The 22,451-nt window shown below is 34.0% G+C and overlaps 1 protein-coding gene across 4 annotated transcripts in view; it reads left to right on the top strand.

Moving 5' to 3' along the window:
• FOXJ3 (forkhead box J3) overlaps positions 1-22,451 on the top strand; it is a 190,403-nt gene that overhangs the window by 33,639 nt on the left and 134,313 nt on the right. For 2 of the 4 annotated variants that reach the window (XM_007492924.3, XM_007492925.3), the window contains exon 2: positions 1,861-1,921. In XM_007492924.3, the coding sequence (XP_007492986.2) occupies positions 1,878-1,921 (44 nt within the window). In that variant the 5' untranslated portion in view covers positions 1,861-1,877. Of the gene's footprint in view, positions 1-1,858; positions 1,922-22,451 lie in introns of those variants that run through there. The other 2 variants (XM_056795313.1, XM_001381575.3) reach the window with 2 other exon arrangements.

Genomic DNA, 22,451 nt, shown 5'->3' with positions numbered 1-22,451 from the left:
TCTAACCACTGTCTCATTCATACTTTTCACAGGCTAAACCTTTAAATTTGCAGCTGCTTCCTCCATTTATTTACCACTCTATTTCCTTCTATGAGAGTTTTACTTCTGCCCTCACCATTCATTAAAAACTGCCCTCTCTGATGCTGCTAATGAGTCAAAAAGCCTCTTCCATATTTGCTCTCATGTTGAACTGCTATTGACAGCTCCTTCCTTAGCTCTTATTTTGACTTTTTTCCTAGCTCTAAGTTTTCATAGTCTTTAAAAAATAATTTCTGGCATTATTTTTTTTATTTTTACTTTTAGTGGGGGACATTAGTAATTTTCCTTATCTCTTATCTGCTATAGTTCTCCAAAATTTATTTCTAGATCTTACACTGTTCTCCCTCTCATGTTTGCTTTCTTTGGTTAATTTATCTCCTCACATGATTTTAACTTCCTTCACTATGTCGATAACTTGTCAGAATCATCTCAAGGGATCAGGAAGAAATGATCTTATGAAATCATTTGATCTCTCTGGGCCTCCATTCTTTTAATTTATGTAAAAGAGACTATTGGATAATCTCTTATAATTCTAAATCTATAAGATTTTATTTAAGTCCTGTCTTAATCCTTTGTATTGATGAGCAATTCTCATTAGAGGCAACAATTTTCTAATTGTCCTTCTGCTTCTAGTTGCTTCCTTTCTATTTTCTATACAGTTGCCAAATTGATAATCATTGTATAATATACATATATACGTAAAACGATTACATATTATGTTACATATATGATTATAATTACATATAATGATAAATCATTAATTACCTACTATCTTCCAGGCATTGTACTAAGTACTGAGGATACAAATATGCATAAAATAATTTTTCCTAGTAAATAAAACATTCCCTTTTATCAAGGACATTATATTCTAATGGGAGATGACAAAGACATATGTCATACAAAATATATGTAAAGAGAATAAAATAGTTAAATAATCTACATGATGTTGCTGCAGCCAAATTATATGGGTGCCCAATCATATTTTGAAGATAGTAGATATAACTCTAAAATTAAATTAATAATCAATTTGGAGATACCTTGTGAGATTTTCTTGATATCAGTGATAGCATAATGGAACTGACTATTCTTCCTATGGAAATTTAGGCTGTTTTTGGGTCAGTTTAAAAACTGATGGAGAGAATTGAATAAAAAGAAGTATAAATTAAATCCAATGAAGTGAAGAGAATTCCCCTGTTGGTTTCTTACTATACTAACAGGAATATTAAAAAAAAAAAAGGGGGTTAGAGGCAGAGCAGAAGATTCTTTTATATCTTGCTTTTTGACCTAGTTTATGGACTGGAAAGGAGTCAATCTATCTCTTGGTTTTGTTGTTCCTTTGCTAAGGAAGTGCAATCAGTTTTTCATCTTCACTGGACCACTCTTCTTTTGGACCTACTTGCTCTAGCTTGCTCATGTTTCCTAGTATTCTTTATTCCTTAGCATGTTTCTTCTTTTATCTATTCACTATCATTTCTGATTAATTAGGGCATGCATCTATTCTTATGGATATTTTTGTAGAGTTTATAATACTTCTTTAAAGAATAAATGTTTTGGGGCACCTAGGTGGCTCAGTGGATATAGAGCCAGTCTTGAGCCAGAAGGACCTGGGTTCCATTGTAGCTTCAGATACTGTGTGACCTTGGGCCAGTCACTTAACCCCAATTTCCTAACCTTTATTGCTCTTCTGACTTAGAACTGATACATAGTATCAATTCTAAGGAAAGGTAAGAGTTAAAAAATGTTTTTTATGTTAATTTGGTTTATAATGACAAATTGTAACATCTATGTTAATAATAGTGTTCTTCACTTTCTTCCTCCTAGTTTCTCTTTGTGGCCAGATGGGTTTGTATGGACAATCCTGTCCATTTGTAACTTCATCAAGGTGAGTATAACTTTTGGATTATGGTATTAAATAGTACTTAATGTACTATTTGGGAATATTTTGTATACAGATTTTGTTTTAATGGGATTATTTTAATGGGCCATTGATTGTTATTTGGGAATATTTTATGTATAGATTTTGTTTTAATGGAATTCAATTTAGTGAAAATTTTCCTGGTTAAAATTTTCAAGCAAACATACCTTTTAAGTTTTTCACTTCAAATTTTTACACATTTGAATTAGAAAATACATAAACTTATTTGGATTTTTAGTGCATTAAATTAATAATAGTTTTAGGTAGGGGAAATGATATGACTCATTGAATAGAGAGCCAGGTCTCCAAATAGGAGGGCCAAGGTTCAAATCTGGCCATAGATACTTCTAACTGTGTGAATCAGATAGAGAATATATTTTTATAAAAGCAATCATTTAGGGAAATTTTAATTAGACTATATCATACTAGATGGTGACACCTACTGTTCACCTGTGATATTGCAACCTGCTTTATTAGGCACTGTAGCTCCCAAAGGTGGGATATGGAGAAGATAATTAATTTCCCAAAGCCGTTAAGAAAAATTACTGATGTTTGGAGCAAAGGTGAAATTTGCTGTATTGTGTTCAGTTTTTAGTTACACATTTTAGGAAAGACATGAGCAAGCTAGAATTCTTTTAGATTAAGAAGGTAGCTGGAGTGATTACTCCAGGACTAAGAGTACTAGGACTAGAGAACATTTGCCATACAAGGATCAATTAAAGGCATTAGGGATGATTAGCTTTGAGCTAGGAAAGACTTAGAGGGAATTGACTATAATTCTAGGCAGGTATAATGTACTATATAACCAACAATGTTAGAGAGTGGACACCATTTTAACACCCCCCCCCCCCAACCCCCCACCTCTTTGTCAAGAAGCTTTTACTTTTAAATTCATTTTGTGAGGCTTCTTGGTGAGAGAATGCATCTCTAAATCTTGAGTGCTAGGGAAATAAAAAGGGGCAGAAGATAGTCCCTGTTCTCAAGGAACCTACAATGGAATGAGGAGATTTCACTTTATAGTCGATATAGAAAATCATAGATTATTAATTTGAAGGAGTCCTAAAAGACCAATTGAGACTAGTCCTTTCATGTTCTACATAAAGAAATTGAGACCCAGAGAGGAAGTGACTGGTTCAAGGTTACACAGGTAGTTAATGACACTAAAACCATAATCTCTTAGCTTTTAGATTAGGGTTACATTCCTTCATTCTGTTCTGTTTGTATTTATTCTATAAAGCAACAAAAATCAGTATAGCACTGAAAAAAGACTTTTTCTTTCTAAAGTATCTTAAAAGACCAACGAGCATATTTTCCTTTTATCTTCCTTTGTTCTGAAGGTGTTTTCAGGAATAGTTAAAGTTATGGGTGGTAGTAGGAGCAGTTCACAATAGATTGAAGGATATTAATGAAGCCTAAATGTTCCTAAGTATTTTGAACTATTAGCTCAGTTAGCATATCAGTGATGGGATAACATAACTTTAAATCCTCCACTAACTAAGTCTTCTTTCTAAAGGGAAGAATCTGTGTGTATGAAAAATGAAAAAGCAACCATATATTAAGCTTCTTGGGAGAGATTTCATCTATCTTATTTGAACATTTATGATAAGTTATCCTTAAGGTCAGGTTAAAGCTTGATTGACTTTGGTTAATATTAGTACTTGCATAATTATTTGTCCTTAAAGAATTTTTGGAAAGGGTCATCATGAGTGAGCCTTGGTTCTAGCTCCTTTTTTGCACTGACAGAGAAAAATTACTCAGATTATATGATCATGAGAAAAATTCTTTTTGTTATTTATTTATGATCTACGATTCAGAATACAAGTCAGAAGTGGGTTGGAGATAAGAACATAGAATTTAGCAGGAAAGAGAAGAGTAAAAAAGTAAATAATTTGGAGGGGGTAATGTAGTTTCTACTTTAAAACTCCCCTGAAACAAAATAGCCTTTCAAGTAGGCACCAAAAATATGAAAGCAGATTTAGAATACTTGGAAGTTAAACTTGAGACACATTGAGGATGTGTATGTGAATATTCACTCGCACAAACTCTCACACATGAACACCCCTTCATGCAAAAGATAATGAAAAGTGATTTATAAGTTTAGTGCAGAAGCCAAATGTAATTTTCAGATGGGGAATGACAAATTGGGTAGGATAAGTGAGAGGGCACAGATATAAATGATTGGCAAGTAAAGCGATTACATCGATTAATATGTAAGAGAAAGTAGAAACTATATAGCATGCAATCTGGTTTCGAAGTTGGAAGGGCAGGATCAAATGATTGACCAGTGAATTAAGTTCCTTTTTCCTCAATATTTGGGGAAAACTCAATATCTTTCATGTGGTACTGGATTTTAGCTCAATTTTTGTTACATTTGGGTGGGATACTTTTATACCATTGAGAGAGCTCTGTGTGTAATTTGAAAAAAAACCAAACCTTAAGTTTTTTGGTACGCTGATTAAAGGGATGAATTTTACCTATGCAAAAGTCTTGTAGTGAGGAATTTCCTTTTCTTTACAGAATTGCACTTTATTCTTGCTTTCGTTGGAGAGTATAGTAGTGTCACATTTATAATGTCCAGTTCTGTGCAGTAAAGGTATTTTTTTGGCACGTGGTACATAGCAAAAAAAAATTTTTTTATATAGCAAAACTTTTAAAATAGACCATTCTTTAAAAAAATTGTTTTTACTGCCATGCAAAACACTTCCATATTCATTGTCATAAGAGCACACTCGTACATAACCCAAAAATCTCAAAACCATATATACACTGATGTGAAAGTGGACTCCAACAGTTCTTTCTTTGGAGGTGGATAACATTCCCCATTTAAGTCTTTCAGGATTGTCCCAGAACATTGCATTGATGAGAATAGCCAAGTTTTTACAGATAATCATCGTACAATATTGCTGTTATTGTCTATAATGTTTTCCCAGTTCTATTGTTTTTTTTGCTCTGCCTCAGTTCTTGTAGATCTTTCCAGCTTTTTCTGAAATCATCTTGCTTATCATTTCTTATAGTATGCTAGTATTCTATCACCACAATGTGTATTGCAATTTGTTCAGCCATTCCCCATTTGTTGGACATCCCCTTAATTTCCACATCTTTTCCACAATAAAAAGAACTGCTCTAATTATTTTTGTGCAAATAGGCTCTTTCCCCTTTTTTATTATCTCTTTGAGATACAAACCTAGTAGTGGTATTAGTGGATCAAAAGACATGCAGTTTTATATCCCTTTGTGCATAGTTCCAAATAGCTCTCCAGAACGGTTGGATCTGTTCATAATGCATTAGTATCCTAATTTTGCCACATCCCCTCCAACATTTGCCATTTTCCTGAACTGCCATATTGACCAAACTGATAGGTATGAGGTGTTATCTCAATATTGTTTTAATTTGCATTTATCTAATTAAGAGTGATTTAGAACATTTTTACATGATTATTGATGGCTTTGATTTTTTTCATCTGAGAATTGCTTGTTCATATCCTGTGACCATTTGTCAATTGGAGAGTGGTTTGTATTCTTATAAATTTGACTTTTTCTTCTATATATTTGAGAAATGAGACCTTTATCAGGGAAATTTGTTAAAAAATTTTCCCCCAGTTTCCTTTCTAATCTTGGTTACATTAGTTTTGCTTGTACAAAAGCTTTTTAATTTTATATAAACAAAATTATTTATTTTTCATCATATTACTCTCTATCTCTTGTTTGGTCATGAATTCTTCCCTTCTCCCAAGATTTGCCAGGTAAACTATTCTGTGTTTCCCTAATTTAGTTCTGGAATCACTCTTTATATCCAAATCATCTATCCCTTTTGATCTTATATATCACTTATACTGTTAAAACTGAATGAAATCTTATTCCCAGCACCCTCATTATACAGATGAGAAAATTGGTAACCCCAGAAGGGCAGTCCAAGGTCACACAGTTAGGGATAGATTGAACAAATTGAATTTGACAAGAAATCCAATATAATGTCAAATATGCTTAACAAGGATTCTTATCCTTTTGGTATATTATTCACATGTGATAAGTTTTGAACATTCACATGATGAATAATCAGCACATTAAAAAAAACTTATTTAGACTAATATCCAAATGTACTATTTAATGTATACATACCTAAATAAAAATAATCTCAAAAGCCAACAAACAATGCACCTTACCATTCTATATATTGACTTTCCCTTTTCAGTAGTAAGATACTTTGAGACTTTCAGTCTGGGAGTTCATTGATATGTACATTCCTTCTGGTGATAGAATTGTCTCCCTACCAATCTCCAACTCCCTCATTCCTTTTCTTGTGCAGCACTTTTTAAAGTGATAACTCCTTATTGCTTTTAGGATACACTATGGACTTCAAAGATTGGCTTGTGAAGCCCTTCATAAACTGCTCCCTGGTTATCTTTTCAGTCTTAGTGCATGTTCTTGCATTGTTTCCTAGCATACCCTTCTTGCACTCCATAATTCAACCAAACTACCCCTCTTCCTATTCTTCACAGAATGCCGTATTTGGAGTTTCTATTCACTGACCCAGGTTGATCTCTATGCTTATACAATACTTTTTTCTTTCCTACTCTTGATCCTTTATTTCCTAAAAATGAGCCGAAGCGCTCCACCTTCTCCATGAAATTTTATCTTCCCAGTTGCTATTACAAATGTTTTCCTACTCCCAATTCCTTGTGTGTGTGTGTGTACACACACATACACACACACACACACACCCCTTTTTCTGAGTGAGAACAAAGATTTTACTTTTCCTTATATCCCAGGACCTTCCACAGTACCTGAATTAAGCGTGTGTGTGTGTGTGTGTGTGTGTGTGTGTGTGTGTGTGTGTGTGTGTGTGTATTCATTTTTTTCTTTCTCCTGTGGCAATGTCTTTCCATTTCTTAAATCCTCTATGGAGGATCTACTCAGTCTTCTATTTTAATATCTTGGGAGTTGCTAGTGCATTATTTGGCCTCTCCATTTGTTGCTTAACATTTCTTATTTGAATACCATCAATAATTTTGATTACCCTTTGCTTTCTAAAGTTGATTAGAGGAATGATTCTGTGAGCACAGAGATGTAGACCATATTGCCTATGCCAGCTTTGCCACAAAGGAATTTTATCTTGAGAGGTAACCTTGAAATTGATGGGCTTCTCACTTCCAAAAACTTAGAAGTAAGGTCTTCGTTTAATTATATCTTACCAACTTTAACTTTATTTAAAAAATATTTTAAAAAAGCAGCAGTAGAATAACAACCATCTCTATGATGTTTTTCTGTCCTTATGCTTGAATGCCTTCATTAAAATATTACAATTGCCTCATTATGGCATGTAATCTTGGGTCATTAGCATTCTGGCAAATCCTCCTGTGCTAGAAGGGCTTCAAGTACATGAGCCCTCAGACAGTTGTATGTCATCTGAAGACCAGGCCAGCTAATTTCAAATGACTTATTTTCGATAGGTCAGCCAATGGATGAAGCGTTTTTGGCCATAGCAGTTTATGAAGATCATTTTTTGAGTTAAATAGGGATATGAGCTGCATTAGTATAGGAAGCACCTTTATGGATGATATCATAGTTTTGTATTATAGTTATATAAATAAACTTATGGTAGTAAACCATGTATATACATTATTCTGAATTCTGCCATTGTTATTGTCATGTTGTTGCTTTACCATTTGTTCATTGCCAGGTTCATATAGATCATTATATATTTCCATGCTTGAATAGGACCTGGATCTTTGATTTCACTGGTAGAGAGGACTCCTCAGGGAGGAAACTCCTTCTACTACTATAGGATGGCACCTTCTATGCAGCCTTACACTCTTAAGTGTTTTCTAGAAGAGAGCTTAGAGCAGTTCGTGGTTCAAGGACTGCTCAAGGTCACACAGCTAGAATATATTAGAAGTGGGAATAAAATCAAGTTCTTCCTGGTTCTGGTGTCCATTCTTTTCACTATCTCGGACTCATTTCTTTGTATCAGTCAATCAGCAAGCATTTATTAATAAGCACTTGTGTACCAGGCCTTGTGTTAGTAACTGAAGATACAAATATAATGAATAAAATAATCATTTTTGGCAGAGCTTACACTGTAAAAGGAATACTGGTACATATTTAAATATATAAAGAATAAAATTTAAAATAATTAAATTCAAATCAATACAAAGTTAAATACAAGATAATTTGAGAAGGGAAGGCATTAGCAGTTTGAGGGCTAGATCATATATTTGCCACTCTTAGTAACACTATAAATCTCCATTGCATTAATTTGCTTAATCTGCTTAACCCTTTCTCAAAATGCTTTAGGCTCTTTCCAGTCTTTTGATTTTAAATATAGTGTACCTGAAAACTTTTTATAATTAGGTCTTTTATTAATTTGAGTTATTCCCAAAGGATATATTTCCAGTAGCTGGATTCTTGGGTAAAATGCTGTCAACCATTTTTATGACTATTAGTGCATATGGTCAGATTACTTTCCAAAAAGATTTCTGAATTTCATTATTATTTGCAGTATGAGTATACTTGTTTCTACATACACCCTACCATCTTAAAATTTTTTTCATTGCTAATTTAATGGGTATTGCCATCTGTTTTAAGTTTTATTAGTTTTGTTGAAGTTTTCAAATTATTCTTTTAAAATTTGTATTTCCACTTTTATTCGTTCCACTTGAGTGTTTTTGGATATATTATTATGAATATATTTGTATTGCATGCTAGAGTATAAAAAATGGAAAATGGTGGTGGATAGAGGGATGGTCTTGGACTCAGGGAGGCATAGGTTCATGTCCTGCCTCTAAACCTACTACCAGTATGGTAGCGAGGGATAATCAATCTCTTGTTCCTAGGCATCTCTTTAAAACTAAGTTACAACTAATTGTCCACATGTACATCTACATTAATGGTGGGAGTTTTCATAGCAGTATTTCCTTATGTGGATGAAATCAGAATTATCTGTGATTTCACTGTGAATCTTTGTGAAATCACTAATGTACCCCCTTCCCCCAAAGAATGGGGATATTTTTAAAGGGTGTTAGAATAAATTTATCTGACATTTGTCAATAAATTAGGTCTCAGGGCAACAGAGAATCTGGTTTGAGATGGTTAATGGAAAAACATGTTTAACAGTGATTAACTTCCATCTTATTTTGTGTCCTTTTTTTCCTAGCTTGTTTCTTAGGCTCTTGATAGTGTCTGTTAGTTGCTTAGCCCTATGACTGGCCTTTGAGGGAAAAGAAATTGCTGATATCATACATTTGAGACTGTGATTCATGAACCCAGAGAGTTGACAAAAGCAACCTGTACACTAGTATATTTAATTAATTTTGTTGTCATTGCCATTTGATTTAAATTATTTAAAAAAACCAAAATATATTAGAAACCCTGATATGGTTGAAACATCAGGAAATTATACAATTGAAGTTTCTTTTTAACAGATGATTAATTAAAAATTGTTTTAGTTTTAACCTTTGTGAATCTTTTGCAGAGATTCTTAATATATTATAAAATATATTGATATTTCCTGCCTTTATTTGCATAATGTCCTGAACATAGTGTAATCTTCAGGACTTGAATTGCTCTGAGAAACATCATTCTGAACATCACTTGTCATTGTGGAGTTCCATAGCTGCAGAGGTTGGCATTGGACTTAATGTATATTTACTTAAAGACACCCTGAAAGGTGCTTTTTCAGACATAATTTCTGCTATCAGCTTTCTGTGCTTTTTCAACTTTTCCTTAGAAGTAGAATGTTATGCAACTTTACAGTTTTAGATCTAGAATTCTAACTGAATATTAAGCTCATTAGTGGGTAATAATGAAATAACATTTCTTAATTTGTCTTGAAGAATAAATCAGCTCTCTATTAATAAAGTTCTCTTTTTGATATCTCAATGTAACAGTGTTATTATGGGATTGTTTAAGGGAAAGAGACAAGAGGGAAACATCTAACTATTTTTAAGTTTATTGATGGGAATGGGAGAGGAAGGAGGGTAACAAAGGGGAAGGAAAAGTTCTTAATCTTATCCCCAAACCTAAATTCCCTTAATACAATCCTAATGGCTACCTTATCTAGTCTAAATAAGTTAAGTTCCCCCCAAACAGAACCTCACGAAACAGAGTCCAGTAAATGAGCCAAGATTCCAGAGGTAAAGTCCAAAGTAGGTCCAGGAGAGAAGGGATGGTTCTTCTTTGGTCTTCTGTCTAGCTGCCTGCAGCCAGTTCAAGCCGGTTTTCTCTTCTAAGCTGGTATCTCCAAAAGGGGCCAGAAAACTTGTAGAAAGATGGAAATCACAGTTACCTCCAACTTCCCTCAGAAGTCTGGTTTCAGTTGGGACCTTAGAATCTTGACCCAGGCTCTCATGTAATTCTGTGTCACATGCTCCCTGTCAATCATTTTACAGAATCATTTTGCAGCAAGGAGTCTTTGCTTACTACAGTAGTGATCCTGGATTCTCCAAGATTACATAATTAGAGAACAAGTTCTGGTTGGCTCTCTTAAGATGGAAAGGCTTCAAGCATAGATTAAGGTTGAAGTGACTTTTTGCCAAAAAAATGGTTATTGAGTGATAAATTTTAAAATTTTGACTACAAAAACTCATGTAGAACATTTATTTAAGTATGGGAGATCCATACCATTGAAATGATGTATCTTTTAGAAGTATTACTAGAAAATATTTTGATTATTCAGTACACCTCTTACCCTAGGATTGTGCTTTGCTAATTGGTAAGATCCCATTTTATCTTACTTTTAACTAGTTTTGGCCATGCTTTTATCCCAAATATCTTGCCATATACTCTGCTGTGATGTACCTCTTCCTTCCCCTTTCATCTCTTGCATAGTACATATAACATTGTTTCTAAAACTCCTGTGTCAGTTACCCTACTGCTCCTTTTACCATTCCTGTGATTTTTTTGTATGAAAACCCCTCTCTTTGGTTGTCACTTTCCTATTTATTTTTGTCTCCTATTAGAATGTAAGGTCTAAGGTGATAGGAACTGACTGAGTGTCTATTCATGTCTCAAGTGTGTGGGGTTTGTCACATAGGAAGCACTTAATAAATTTTCATCCATTCATACTCATTTCATTAGAGAACTTTTAGCAGTAATTGTAAAATTTTAGTCCCTATCATAATTTCTTGGATACTTACTGGCCCATCAGTTTGAAGATTTTACAAGTACATGTCAGCTAGGATGAAACAAAACCTTCCTATTTTATAAGGAAAATATTCTGTTATTACAGAAATCTGGATTTATTACCATTTATGATATGGCAAAAATCATATTGGAGGATAATTGGAAATAAAAGGCATCATTTGTTAAACTGGTATGATAATAGTGGAGTCAAAAGTAAAAGTTTTGCCTACTGCAATTACAAGGAAAATAAGAAATAGGTTGTATTTTGACTTGATAGAAAAAAATAATATGCTTGGAAAGTAGAATAAAATAACATGTTAAAGTTGGAAGAAACCTCAATCTTGGTCATTAGCTCCATTTTACAGATGAAACTGGCTCTTCAAAGTTAAGTGATTTGCCAAAGGTCATGTAAGTAAGTAAATAGCAGAGCTAAAACTTGTGAGAAAAATTTTAGAGGGCTCTGGGAGAAATATGATCTTGCTTGAGACTTTTTTTTCACTTCATCTCATTCCATTTTTCTTTTAGCTCCTCTTAAGGCAGAGGATTTTGAATTCTAACCCTCCTTTAGCATGAGAATGTTACTGTAGCTGTGGGTATACCATACTCCTATTCCATTTTAATATTAAAATATCTTCTGAATGTTTACTGTTAGCCTTTTCTATAGTACCATATGCATTCCTAACAGAAGATAGCTACAAAAACAAGATATTTAGTTTGATTGTTTTGGGACCTTATTATTATTATTAAGAAAGTGCTTAACCATGAGCTAATCTCACTTTAGTTTATTAATTTGTCTTAATGGAGAGCTTGGAGATTAGAGATTATTTGGGCAATGCCAGCTGTTGAATAAACAGAGAAAGGGAAAGATGTGGTGCTGCTTAGTATGCTAAGGATAAATAGGGGTTTATAAGGTACTCCTCCCATGTCTTGGAAACAGGAGAACTGTGGTTATTAAATTGAAGGGGGAAAAAAGGAAAAGACTGACAGTAATAGAAGTTTATTATAGACCTTTGACTCAAGTGAGAAGTTGCAGGAGCCCTCTTTTGGTTAGCCTATAAAAATAGCATTAGAATGAATACAATCTTAAGATTTGAGATTCTGAGCTGGAAAGGATCTTAGAAGTCATTTAGGTAAAACTTTTTGTTTTGCTGATGAAGAAACTGAGGTTCATTGAGATTAAATAACTTGTCCTAGACTTTGGGATGATAAATGATTGAACTGGGATCAGAATCCTCCACCTTTGAGTTATCTCTCCACAAAAACATGTAATCTTGAGGGAAAGGGGCTGTCTTTGTGTACTAAGTTGGTTGGTTGATTGATTGGAGTAATACCCAAATAATAGAAAATATACTCCGTTGAAATCTGGTTCAAATGATATGAACATTTCTATCAGTTTTACTTGGATTTTTAGTGCTTTTTAAAAAAAGGAAAATATAAGCAATGAATCTTGTAAAGAAGCAGCTAAATTTGCATGCTCAACATTTCTTGTTTCCAATATTAGTAATGATAGTTAATATTTTTGCGGTATTTAAAATTTTTTTCAGTTACATGTAGAAAGTTTTGGCAGTTGTTTTCTTGACCTTTTAGGATTCAGCCCCTTCCCCCCCAGCATTAAATAGTCCGATATAGGTTATAAACATGATTTCATGTAGTATATATTTCCATATTGCTCATGTTGTAATAGAAGACACATATCACACTTAAAAAAGTCATGAAGGAAATAAAGTGATTTTCAATCAGACTCTAATGGATAGCATTTTCTTCATGGGACCCTTGTAGATATCTTGTGGAACTTGCTTGACTTATAATAGTTTAGTCCTTTACAATTGATCATAGTGTACTATTTCTGTTACTGTATACATTGTTCTCCTGGTTCTGCTATTTCACTTTGCACCAGTTTATATAAGTTCAAAATTTTCTGATCCTATTTGTCATTTCTTATGGCACAGTAGTATTCCATTACAAGCACATACCACAACTTGTTTATACATTCTCCAAGTGATGAACAATTCCTCCTCTTCCGATTCTTTGCCACTAACAAAAAGAGCTGCCAAAAATATTTTTGTACAGGTAGGTCCTTTCCCTTCTACAATAATGATATTAGTCATTCATTTTTATATATTACATTAAGATTTACAAAGTACATTCCAGATAAGCCTTGGGAGGCCTTAGTATCATTTGTGTTTTTTTAGGTGAGGCTTTGTGAAGTGAAAGTGACTTGGCTATAGGCATAGGATAACAAAACCAGAACCAATGATCTGGTTTTTTCTGCCTCTCAAAGAATCTGCTGAGATAGTGATTTTGTTACTCTTTATTGAAAGAATAAAAAAATAAGAAAGACTTAAATCCATGGAATGACTGTTTAAACATTGATATAGATAGTAATTTATTAAGTCAACTTAATGGAAATCTCACAGCTGAAGTCTGAAGTTCTGAGTATTCATTTAATACTCTTAACAGAATTTTGTACAGTTTTCAAACTCTAGTGAAGTACAAATTAACTAGAACAGTATAAAATGATTAAATTTATTAGTCTGTACAATAAGTTATAGCTCTTTACTTACATCCTTAAAAAACTTGAAATGTGCAATATGTCCTCATTTAAAAATAAGTTTTAATTTGCATAATCTCTGATTATTAGAGATTTAGAACACTTTTTTCATGTGCTTATTGATAGTTTTAATTTCTTTATCTGAAAATTGCCTATTCATGTCCCTTGCCCATCTGTCAATTGGGGAATGGCTTGATTTTTTTTGTTTTTTTTTTTTGGTACAATTGATTTAGCTCCTTATAAATTTGAGTAATTAGACCTTCATCAGAGGTTTTGTTAAAAGACTTTCCCCCAATTTGTTGCTTCCCTTCTAATTTTGGTTGTATTGTTTTTGTTTGTACAAAACCATTTTAATTTAATGTAATCAAAATTATTCATTTTATATTTTATAATATTCTCTGTCTCTTGCTTGGTCTTAAAATCTTTCCTTTCCTATAGATCTGACAAGTAAACTATTTTTTGTTCACTTAATTTACTTATAGTTTCCTTCTTTATATTTAAGTCATTCATCCATTCTGAATTTATCTTGGTGTAAGGTGTGAGATGTTGATCTAAACCTAATTTCTGCCATACTGTTTTCCAGTTTTCCCAACAGTTTTTGTTAAATAGTGGGTTTTTGTCCCCAAAGCTGGGATCTTTGGGTTTATCGTACATTATCTTGATGAAGTCATTTACGCCAAGTCTATTCCACTGATCCTCCCTTCTGTTTTAGTCAGTACCATATTGTTTTGATGACCACTGCTTTATAGTACAATTTGAGATCTGATACTGCTAAGCCCCCATCCTTCACCTTTTTTTCATTATTTCCCTTTTGATATTCTTGATTTTTTGTTTTTCCAAATGAACTTCGTTATAATTTTTTCTAATTCAGTAAAAGTTTCTTGGTAGTTTGATAGGTATAGCACTGAATAAGTAACTTAATTTGGGAAGGATTGTCATTTTTATTGTTAGCTCATTCTACCCATTAAAATTAATATTTTCCAATTGTTTATATCTAGTTTTAATTGTGTGGAAAGTGTTTTATAGTAGTGTTCATATAGTTCTTGTGTTTGTCTTGGCAAATAGATTCCTAAATATTTTATATTATCTAGGGTGATTTTAAATGGAATTTCTTTTTCTAACTCTTGATGCTGAGATGTGTTGGAAAATATAGAAATGCTGATGATTTATGTGGATTTATTTTATGTCCTGCAACTTTGCTATTATTTATCTTTCAGTTACATGTAGAAGAAATTTTTGAGAATTGTTTTCTGATTATTTAGAATTCAGATTTTTCTTTCTCCCTTTCCCCCCCTCAAGATGGTAAATAGTCTGACATAGGTTATACCTGTACTTTCATGTAATAAATATTTCCATATTGTTGATGTCATGGTAGAAGACACAAAACACATACAATAGAAACCTCATTAATTAGATATAATGGAAGATGGTATACTTTGATCTGTACTTGAAATCTAACAATTCTGTCTTTGGCTATGGATAGATAAGATAGTATTTTCATCATGAAATTCCTTGTGATTATCTTAGACTTGTTTTTCTGATAATGGTTTAATCTTTCACAGTTGATCATGATATAATATTTCTGTTAATGTAAGTATTGTTCTCCTGGTTCTCACTTTGCATTAGTTCATAGAAATATTTCCATATTTTTCTGAACTCATTCTGTTTGTTATTCCATATGGCACATTACCAGCATATACCACAACTTATTTATCCATTCCCCAAATAGTGAACGACCCTTCAGTTTCCAATCCTTTGCCACTACAAAAAGAGTTGCTAAAATTTTTGTTATAAAGGTAAGTCCTTTTCCCTTATCTATGATCTTTTTGGGATACAGACCTATTAGTGGTATTGCTAGGTTCAAAGGGTATGCATAGTTTATGCCTCTTTGATCCATATTCCATATTGCTCTCTGGAATGATTGTAACAATTCACACAGTTCCACCAGCAGTATATTAGTGTTCCACTTTTCCCACATCTCCTCCAACATTTATCTTTTTTTTTTGGTCATGTTAGCCAGTCTGATATGTGTGAAGTGGCATCTCAGAGTTGTTTTAATTTTAATTTTTTAAAAGAATTTAAGTTTAATTAATTAATATTTTTCCATGGTTACATGAATCATGTTCTTTCCCTCCCCTCCTCCTACCACCCTTCTGTAGCCAACGAGCAATTCCACTGGGTTTTACATATGTCATTGATCAAGACTTATTTCCATATTATTAATATTTGCACTAGGGTGATTGTTTAGAGTTTACATCCCCAATCATATCCCCATCGAACCATGTGATCAAGTAGTTGTTTTTCTTCTGTGTTTCTATTCCCATAGTTCTTTTTCTGGATGTGGATAGCATTTTTTCTCCTAAATCCCTCAGAATTGTTCTGGATCATTACATTGCTGCTAGTAGAGAAGTCTATTATATTCTATTGTGTCACAGTGTATCTGTCTCTTTGTACAATGTTCTCTTGGTTCTGCTCCTTTCACTCTACATCACTTCCTGGAGGTTCCAGTTCATATGGAATTCCTCCAGTTCATTATTCCTTTTAGCATAATAGTATTCCATCACCAACAGATACCACAATTTGTTCAGCCATTCCCCAATCAAAGGACATCTCCTCATTTTTCAGTTTTTTGCCACTACAAAGAGTGCAGCTATGAATATTTTTGTACAAAGTCTTTTTCCTTATTATCTCATTTTTCTAATCAATAGTGATTTTGAGCATTTTTTCATATAATTATGGATAATTTTAATTTCTTCCTCTGAGAACTGTTTATTCATATCTTTTAACTATTTTTGAGTTGGGGAAGGCTTTGTATTCTTACAGATTTGACTCAGTTCTCCATATATTTGAGAAATGAGACTTTTGTCAGATACTTGCTATAAATTTGTTTCCAAATTTATTGTTTCCTTTCTAATTTTGGTTGAACAGGCTTTTTTTTCATACAGTAACCTTTTAATGTAATCATAATTATCCATTTCATTTTTCATAATTATTTTTGGTCTTATTTGGTCATAAATTCTTCCCTTATCCATGAGTCTGACAGGTAAACTTTTCCATATTCCCTTCATTCAACATTCAGTTTTAATTATTTTGTGGTACTGGTTCTTTTCACTTGCATTGTTTGTAGACAAGATACTTGTTTTTGAATAGTATCCTAGTGTAGACCTGTAAATAAATCAAAACTACCATGTTGGTTAATAATGGTCTTTAATTTGAGCAGACAGATTATAATTTGGGAAGCCACACAGAACTACAATCTTGGGACTCCCAACTAAACAAAGTCAAGAATTTTCATAGAAAGTAAAGGTGGTAATTTGGTTAGTTGAATTCACTGAAGCTGGAATGATTAAGATGTATTTCAGGTTTTGATTTTCTTCTGCTGAATTCTAGCTTGGGTGATCAACAGGTACTTGAAAATTTAGTGTTTGATCTAGGACAAAGATCAATCTGGGGGTTTCTTGCAGACAAAGTTGTCTCTAGGCACTGTGAGGTATGCTGAAGAACCACAAGACATTTCAGTTCTTAGGGAACATAAATCTAATTGGAGAGATGACTTAAAGGAACAACTTAAACAATGATTATCTTTAGGGTGTAGTGATCTGTATATCTTAGTCCTAGTCTTAACTGCGTTCTAGGAAATTAACTGCTTGTTGAACATTGAACTAAATGTGTTGTAAACATCTTAAAAGTTAGCATAAACAACTCTCTGTATAATCACTCCTCTTCTGAATTTCCTCTTATTGTTGAAATCACCACTATCCTTCTTCACTTCAGATACCAGATTATTTTCTGAGACTTTTTGAACTTCCATGTTTCTATAGTCTATCCCTTGCTTTCTACTCACAGAACTAGGTTGTCCTGGATTGCTTCAATATCCTTCTTGTTCACCCTGTCTCCCCTCTCCATCCTCCATACAAATACCAAAGTGATTCCCAAGGTACAGGTCTACTGTCACTCCTTCATTCAATAAACCTCAGTGATCCTCATTTTTTTTAGGATTAAATATTAACACTGCTGCTTGATATTTAAAAGCCCTTCATGATCTGATTTGAACTTACCATTCTAAGTATATTATATGCATCTTTTCATTTTATGTTTTGGCTGAATATACTGTTTCATATATGACACTGCATCTCAATTCCATTGCCTTTGTACAGGCTCTTTTCCTCTGCCTTTGAGAATCTCTAGATTCCTTCAGAGTTTAGTTCAAGTTATGTTTTCTTTGAGACCCACCCAGCTGCTAGGGTACTCCATCCCTTGCTTTTGGTCTATATTTTGTTTATTCTTACTTTGTGTAGACATACAGACACACACATAGACACACACAGAGACACACAGACACACACTGTTCTTCTTTGCCACATCTCTCTGCCCCGATCCCTTTGAAAGCAGAGACCATTTCATTTTTGTCTTTGTATCCCTAACACCTTGTGCAATTGTAGCTGGGTTGCTCAGTGGATTGAGAGCCAGACCTAGAGAAAGTCTTAGGTTCAAAGCTGGCCTTAAACACTTCCTAGCTATGCACAAGTTACTTAACTCCATTTCCTAGCCCTTACTGCTCTTCTGTCTTAGAACCAATACACAGTATTGATTCTAAGGTGAAAGGTAGGGGTTTAAAAAAATTATGTATTAAAACTATACTATAAATGATAGCTATAGAAAGGAGTTAAAGGAAGAAATTTTTGAAGGGGTAAAGTAAGCACTTGAATAATTGGGATACCAGAGGAACCTAGATTGAATAAGGAGTTGTTGAATTTTTGGATCAAAGAAATGGCTTGATTAAAGCAGTATTTATATAAAATTTGTATGGCACCAATAAATTGGATGGATTAGAGGAATTGAGAGAGCATGTAATTGTGATATGAAATGAGCATTTAATATTTCCTCAAGTTAAGAAAAGCCTATCTTGCTTTCTATTTTTTTCACCATCAGATCATTCCTACATTTTTTTTTTGTAGTTCATTTGAAAGGTTTTTTTCTACATGTTACCAGTGACTTTTTGTTTGATTAAATAGGATTTTTCCTTTTAGAAAAATCTTCCCCATTTGATACTTTGAAAGATGTAAGATTTATGTCCTTTCCAGTGGATTGAGAGTCAGACCTAGGGACAGGAGGTCCCAGGTTCAAATTTGACCTCAGACACTTCCCAGCTGTGTGACCCTGGGCAAGTCACTTGACTCCCATTGCCTAGCCCTTACCACTCTTCTGCCTTGGAGCCGATACACAGTATTGACTCCAAGACGGAAGGTAAGGGTTTAAAAAAAAAAAAGATTTATGTCCTTTCTACTATCATTTGCTAATATAAACATAAGTGCACAGATATATATACACACATATATACATAAAACTCTATATCAATTAAAATGAACATTTCATAAAAATGGAAGAACCCTAAGTCTGCCCCTTTACCATCATTAATGATAAATAACTATTTTTTCGTCATATATCTTTTTTCTATAAATACTCATACACAAATTCTGAATGATAAATTACTTTTTTTATTTTATAGATCAATACTTCAAAATGCTTTAAAAAAATCAACCCTTAACCTTCCATCTTAGAATCAATACTAAATATTTGTTCCAGGGCAGAAGAACAATAAGGATCAGACAATTGGGGATAAGTGGCTTGCCCTGGCTCACACAGCTAGGAAATGTCCAAGGCCAGATTTGAACCCAGGATCTCCTCCCTAGGCCTGGCTCTCTGTCTACTGAGTCACCTAGCTGTTCCCAAAATATGGTTTCTTGAGTAGGGGGGAGACTTCATTCAGTGATCCTTTCCCCTCCATACTTAAGACAGATGGTCTTAATGAATTGAACACACTCTCTTCCCACTTCCCTCTCACTCCAGTCTTCAAATTGCTTGGTTATTATCCTGTTAGCCTTCATGAACTTAGGCGAGTGCTTGAACAACAAAAGCATCATCTGTTGTCAGGCTAGAACTCAAAAAGTTTTTCCAGTTTGGTCAGACCTGTCAGAGCTTGTTTTCTGTTTGCACAACTTGTGAGAACCTGGAGTCATTCATTTCCACTTCAGGAATATGTTTTACTTTGATACTGTGAACTGATCCTTGTGGGTGCAATTCAGAAGTGCATAGTGTAGTTTGTCCATACTTTTTCATCTTGTATAGTTCTTGCCTATCTTCTGTAAATTATACACAGGAAGTCCATTCAACATACTATGAATCTTCTCCATTTCTTCACATTTCAATGAATTTCAGTGGCACATGTGGGTTGTCCATTGTATAGTCTCATTTTAAAGTCTTTGGAAACTAGTGTTTCATGATTTGTAGCCATATTGGTGTTGAAAAGATAGGCTTTTGTTTCAGAAAGTACAGAATTATCAAAAGCACTTCGCAGTGTCTCAGACAGTATAGCCTACTTTTATCTTTCTCCATTTTGGGCCTGCTTATATTGCATTTGCAGTATGTCCAACATGTATCTATTGATCAGCTTTATCAGTTATTTGTACATGTGTACACCTTAGTCTGGACAATAGGTAGTCTTCATGTACTTGTTTTTCCCATGTGGAAATAGAGGCCATGCTTTTTTTTTGGGGTGGGGATAGATTATATGTCTCATTTAGGAGAATCTGCAATATTGTTAGACTTGATAGTGTAAGGAATTAGAATTAAGGGTTTGACTAAATATATGAGAATTCTGAGATAATACTATGATCACAGATTTAAAAATATTACAGCTCAGTCAAATTGACTTTCAGTAGCTTTATTTACAAAGAGGTAGAAGGAATGAAAGTAGAGAAATGTAAAAGAGGATAGAGGAAGAGATCTAGCCTGTCACCCTAAATGTTGTTCCGGTGCCTGGCTCAACCCAGGTGGGGGTTGGTAACTCCTCAGGGAGGACTCACGGTGGTAAATTAAACAAGGATTCAACCCATGGGACCTCCTCCAAGAAGGGGAGGCTTCTCCGGAACTAATTTCTCCAGAAGCCAGGAAAGGAGGGTCAGCTTCTCACTCATCCAAGCCGAAGCTCCAAAGGAGAAGATCCAGGAGCAATCTTACCAGAAGCAATCCAAGAGTCAGAGTTCTAGGTCGAAGTTCCAAGTTGTAGCACTAAACTGCAGTCCCAATCTAGGATCCTCCAAACCCAAAATTCAGGTTGAAGACCCCCTTGGACAGGAAGTTCAGGACTTTTATAGTCCTTTTTCCATGTCACTTCCTGTCCTTTCCTCCACTTTATAGGAGCCAATTCCAATTTCTAAATTTGCTTAGCACTGCCCAGGGGGTGGTCAGTTGCTTCTGGAGTTGATACTCACTTTTAGCAAGTGGCTTCCGGACCTCCCCTATTTAGTGTTAAGTAGGGATGTTTTCAGTTTTTGTTGATTAACTTAAAGATGGGCAAGGGGAGAGCTAATCCTAGCTTTACAAACCTCCCTGTGATTCTTTGGGAGACTAGTCTCCGCAATGAATCATTTAACATAACCAGCTTATACTTCTAAAGATCTTCTAGCTACAGGTGCATACAATATTGCACTTTCTAAGAGGAAACTACAATAGTTAGAGATAAGAGGGAAATGGAAGACAGAGCAAACAAAACCAGTGTTTACTAGGTGCATTGACAAAAAGCCAATTTGGGGCAGTCCCCTTTGACATAAGAGTTTGCATTTAGAATAAATTTGTTCAACCCCCTTCAGTTCAATCATTTATATCACAAAGTTCATTCTGGATCTTCTGATACAGTGGTTTCTTTATGGCACTTTCTCTAAACAGTTCATTTTCTAGATTCAAGGAGTTAGCAAGCTTCTTTACCTGAATTTTTTTCTTTTTTTAAAAAACTTTAAATCCTGACTTTTATGAAAATTACACATTAGAATTGGCACAGTATTAGCTGCAAACAAAGTATCCAGAGAGACTCTTGGTCTTTTGGGTAACTTGGCATATAACTTTGACAAGCATTTTTTTTTAACCCTTCCCTTCCATCTTAGAATCAATACTGTGTATTGGTTCCAAGGCAGAAGAGTTGTAAGGCCTAGGCAGTGAGGGTTAAATGACTTGCCTAGGGTCACACAGCTGAGAAGTGTCTGAGGCCAGATTTGAATCTAGGACCTCCCATCTGTAGATCTGACTCTCATTCCACTGAGCTACCCAGCTTCCCCCACATCATATAATATTAATAGTCAAAGGTTATTGAATAAAATTGACTGTTTCTTCTCTTAGGGAATGAGGTTCAGTTTTGGTATATGCTTGAGAGATACTTTAGTGAAGTAGAACCGTTAAGGGAAAATTATACTTTGATCTAAATGCTTTTCTAATCAACAGTTATATTTTCTATATATCTTTTAGGTAGTTGTATAACTATAAATATCTGGTATTTTTCATTCTCTTTGTTAAAGGATGCCCTTAATGCATGTGTGGATTCTTCTCCTAAAATTATTTAGAGATGGAAAATTAGGTTCTTAGTTGGTAGTTTTATATTTTTTTAGTTCTTTTTTTTTGGCAGTAATTTTGGAATGTTTGGGCTATTCTTCCTTCTTTCAAATACCTTTTTTCTTTCTAACCCTTCTGTCTTAGAATCAATACAAACTATCAATTCCAAGGCAGAAGAGTGGGAAGGGCTGGGCCGTTGAGGTTAAGTGATTGCTGAGGGACACATAGCTAGAGGTCAAATTTGAACCCTGGTCTTCCCAACTGCAGGCTTGGTGCTCTGTCCACTGAGCTACCTAGCTGCCCTTCTTTCTTACAGATATCTTGAGAACTTATTCTTTAACATCCTCAAACTTATGTGCCCTTCAGTTCAGACCCCTTTTGTATATGTAGCCTATTTCAGCTGTTTATTTTCTTTAAAGCCAATTTATTTTATATTTGTTTA

Source organism: Monodelphis domestica, chromosome 4 (assembly GCF_027887165.1).
Source record: "Monodelphis domestica isolate mMonDom1 chromosome 4, mMonDom1.pri, whole genome shotgun sequence".
Classification (NCBI taxonomy): domain Eukaryota; kingdom Metazoa; phylum Chordata; class Mammalia; order Didelphimorphia; family Didelphidae; genus Monodelphis; species Monodelphis domestica.
Note: the sequence above shows the minus strand (reverse complement) of the source record. Positions and strands in the feature narration are given on the sequence as shown.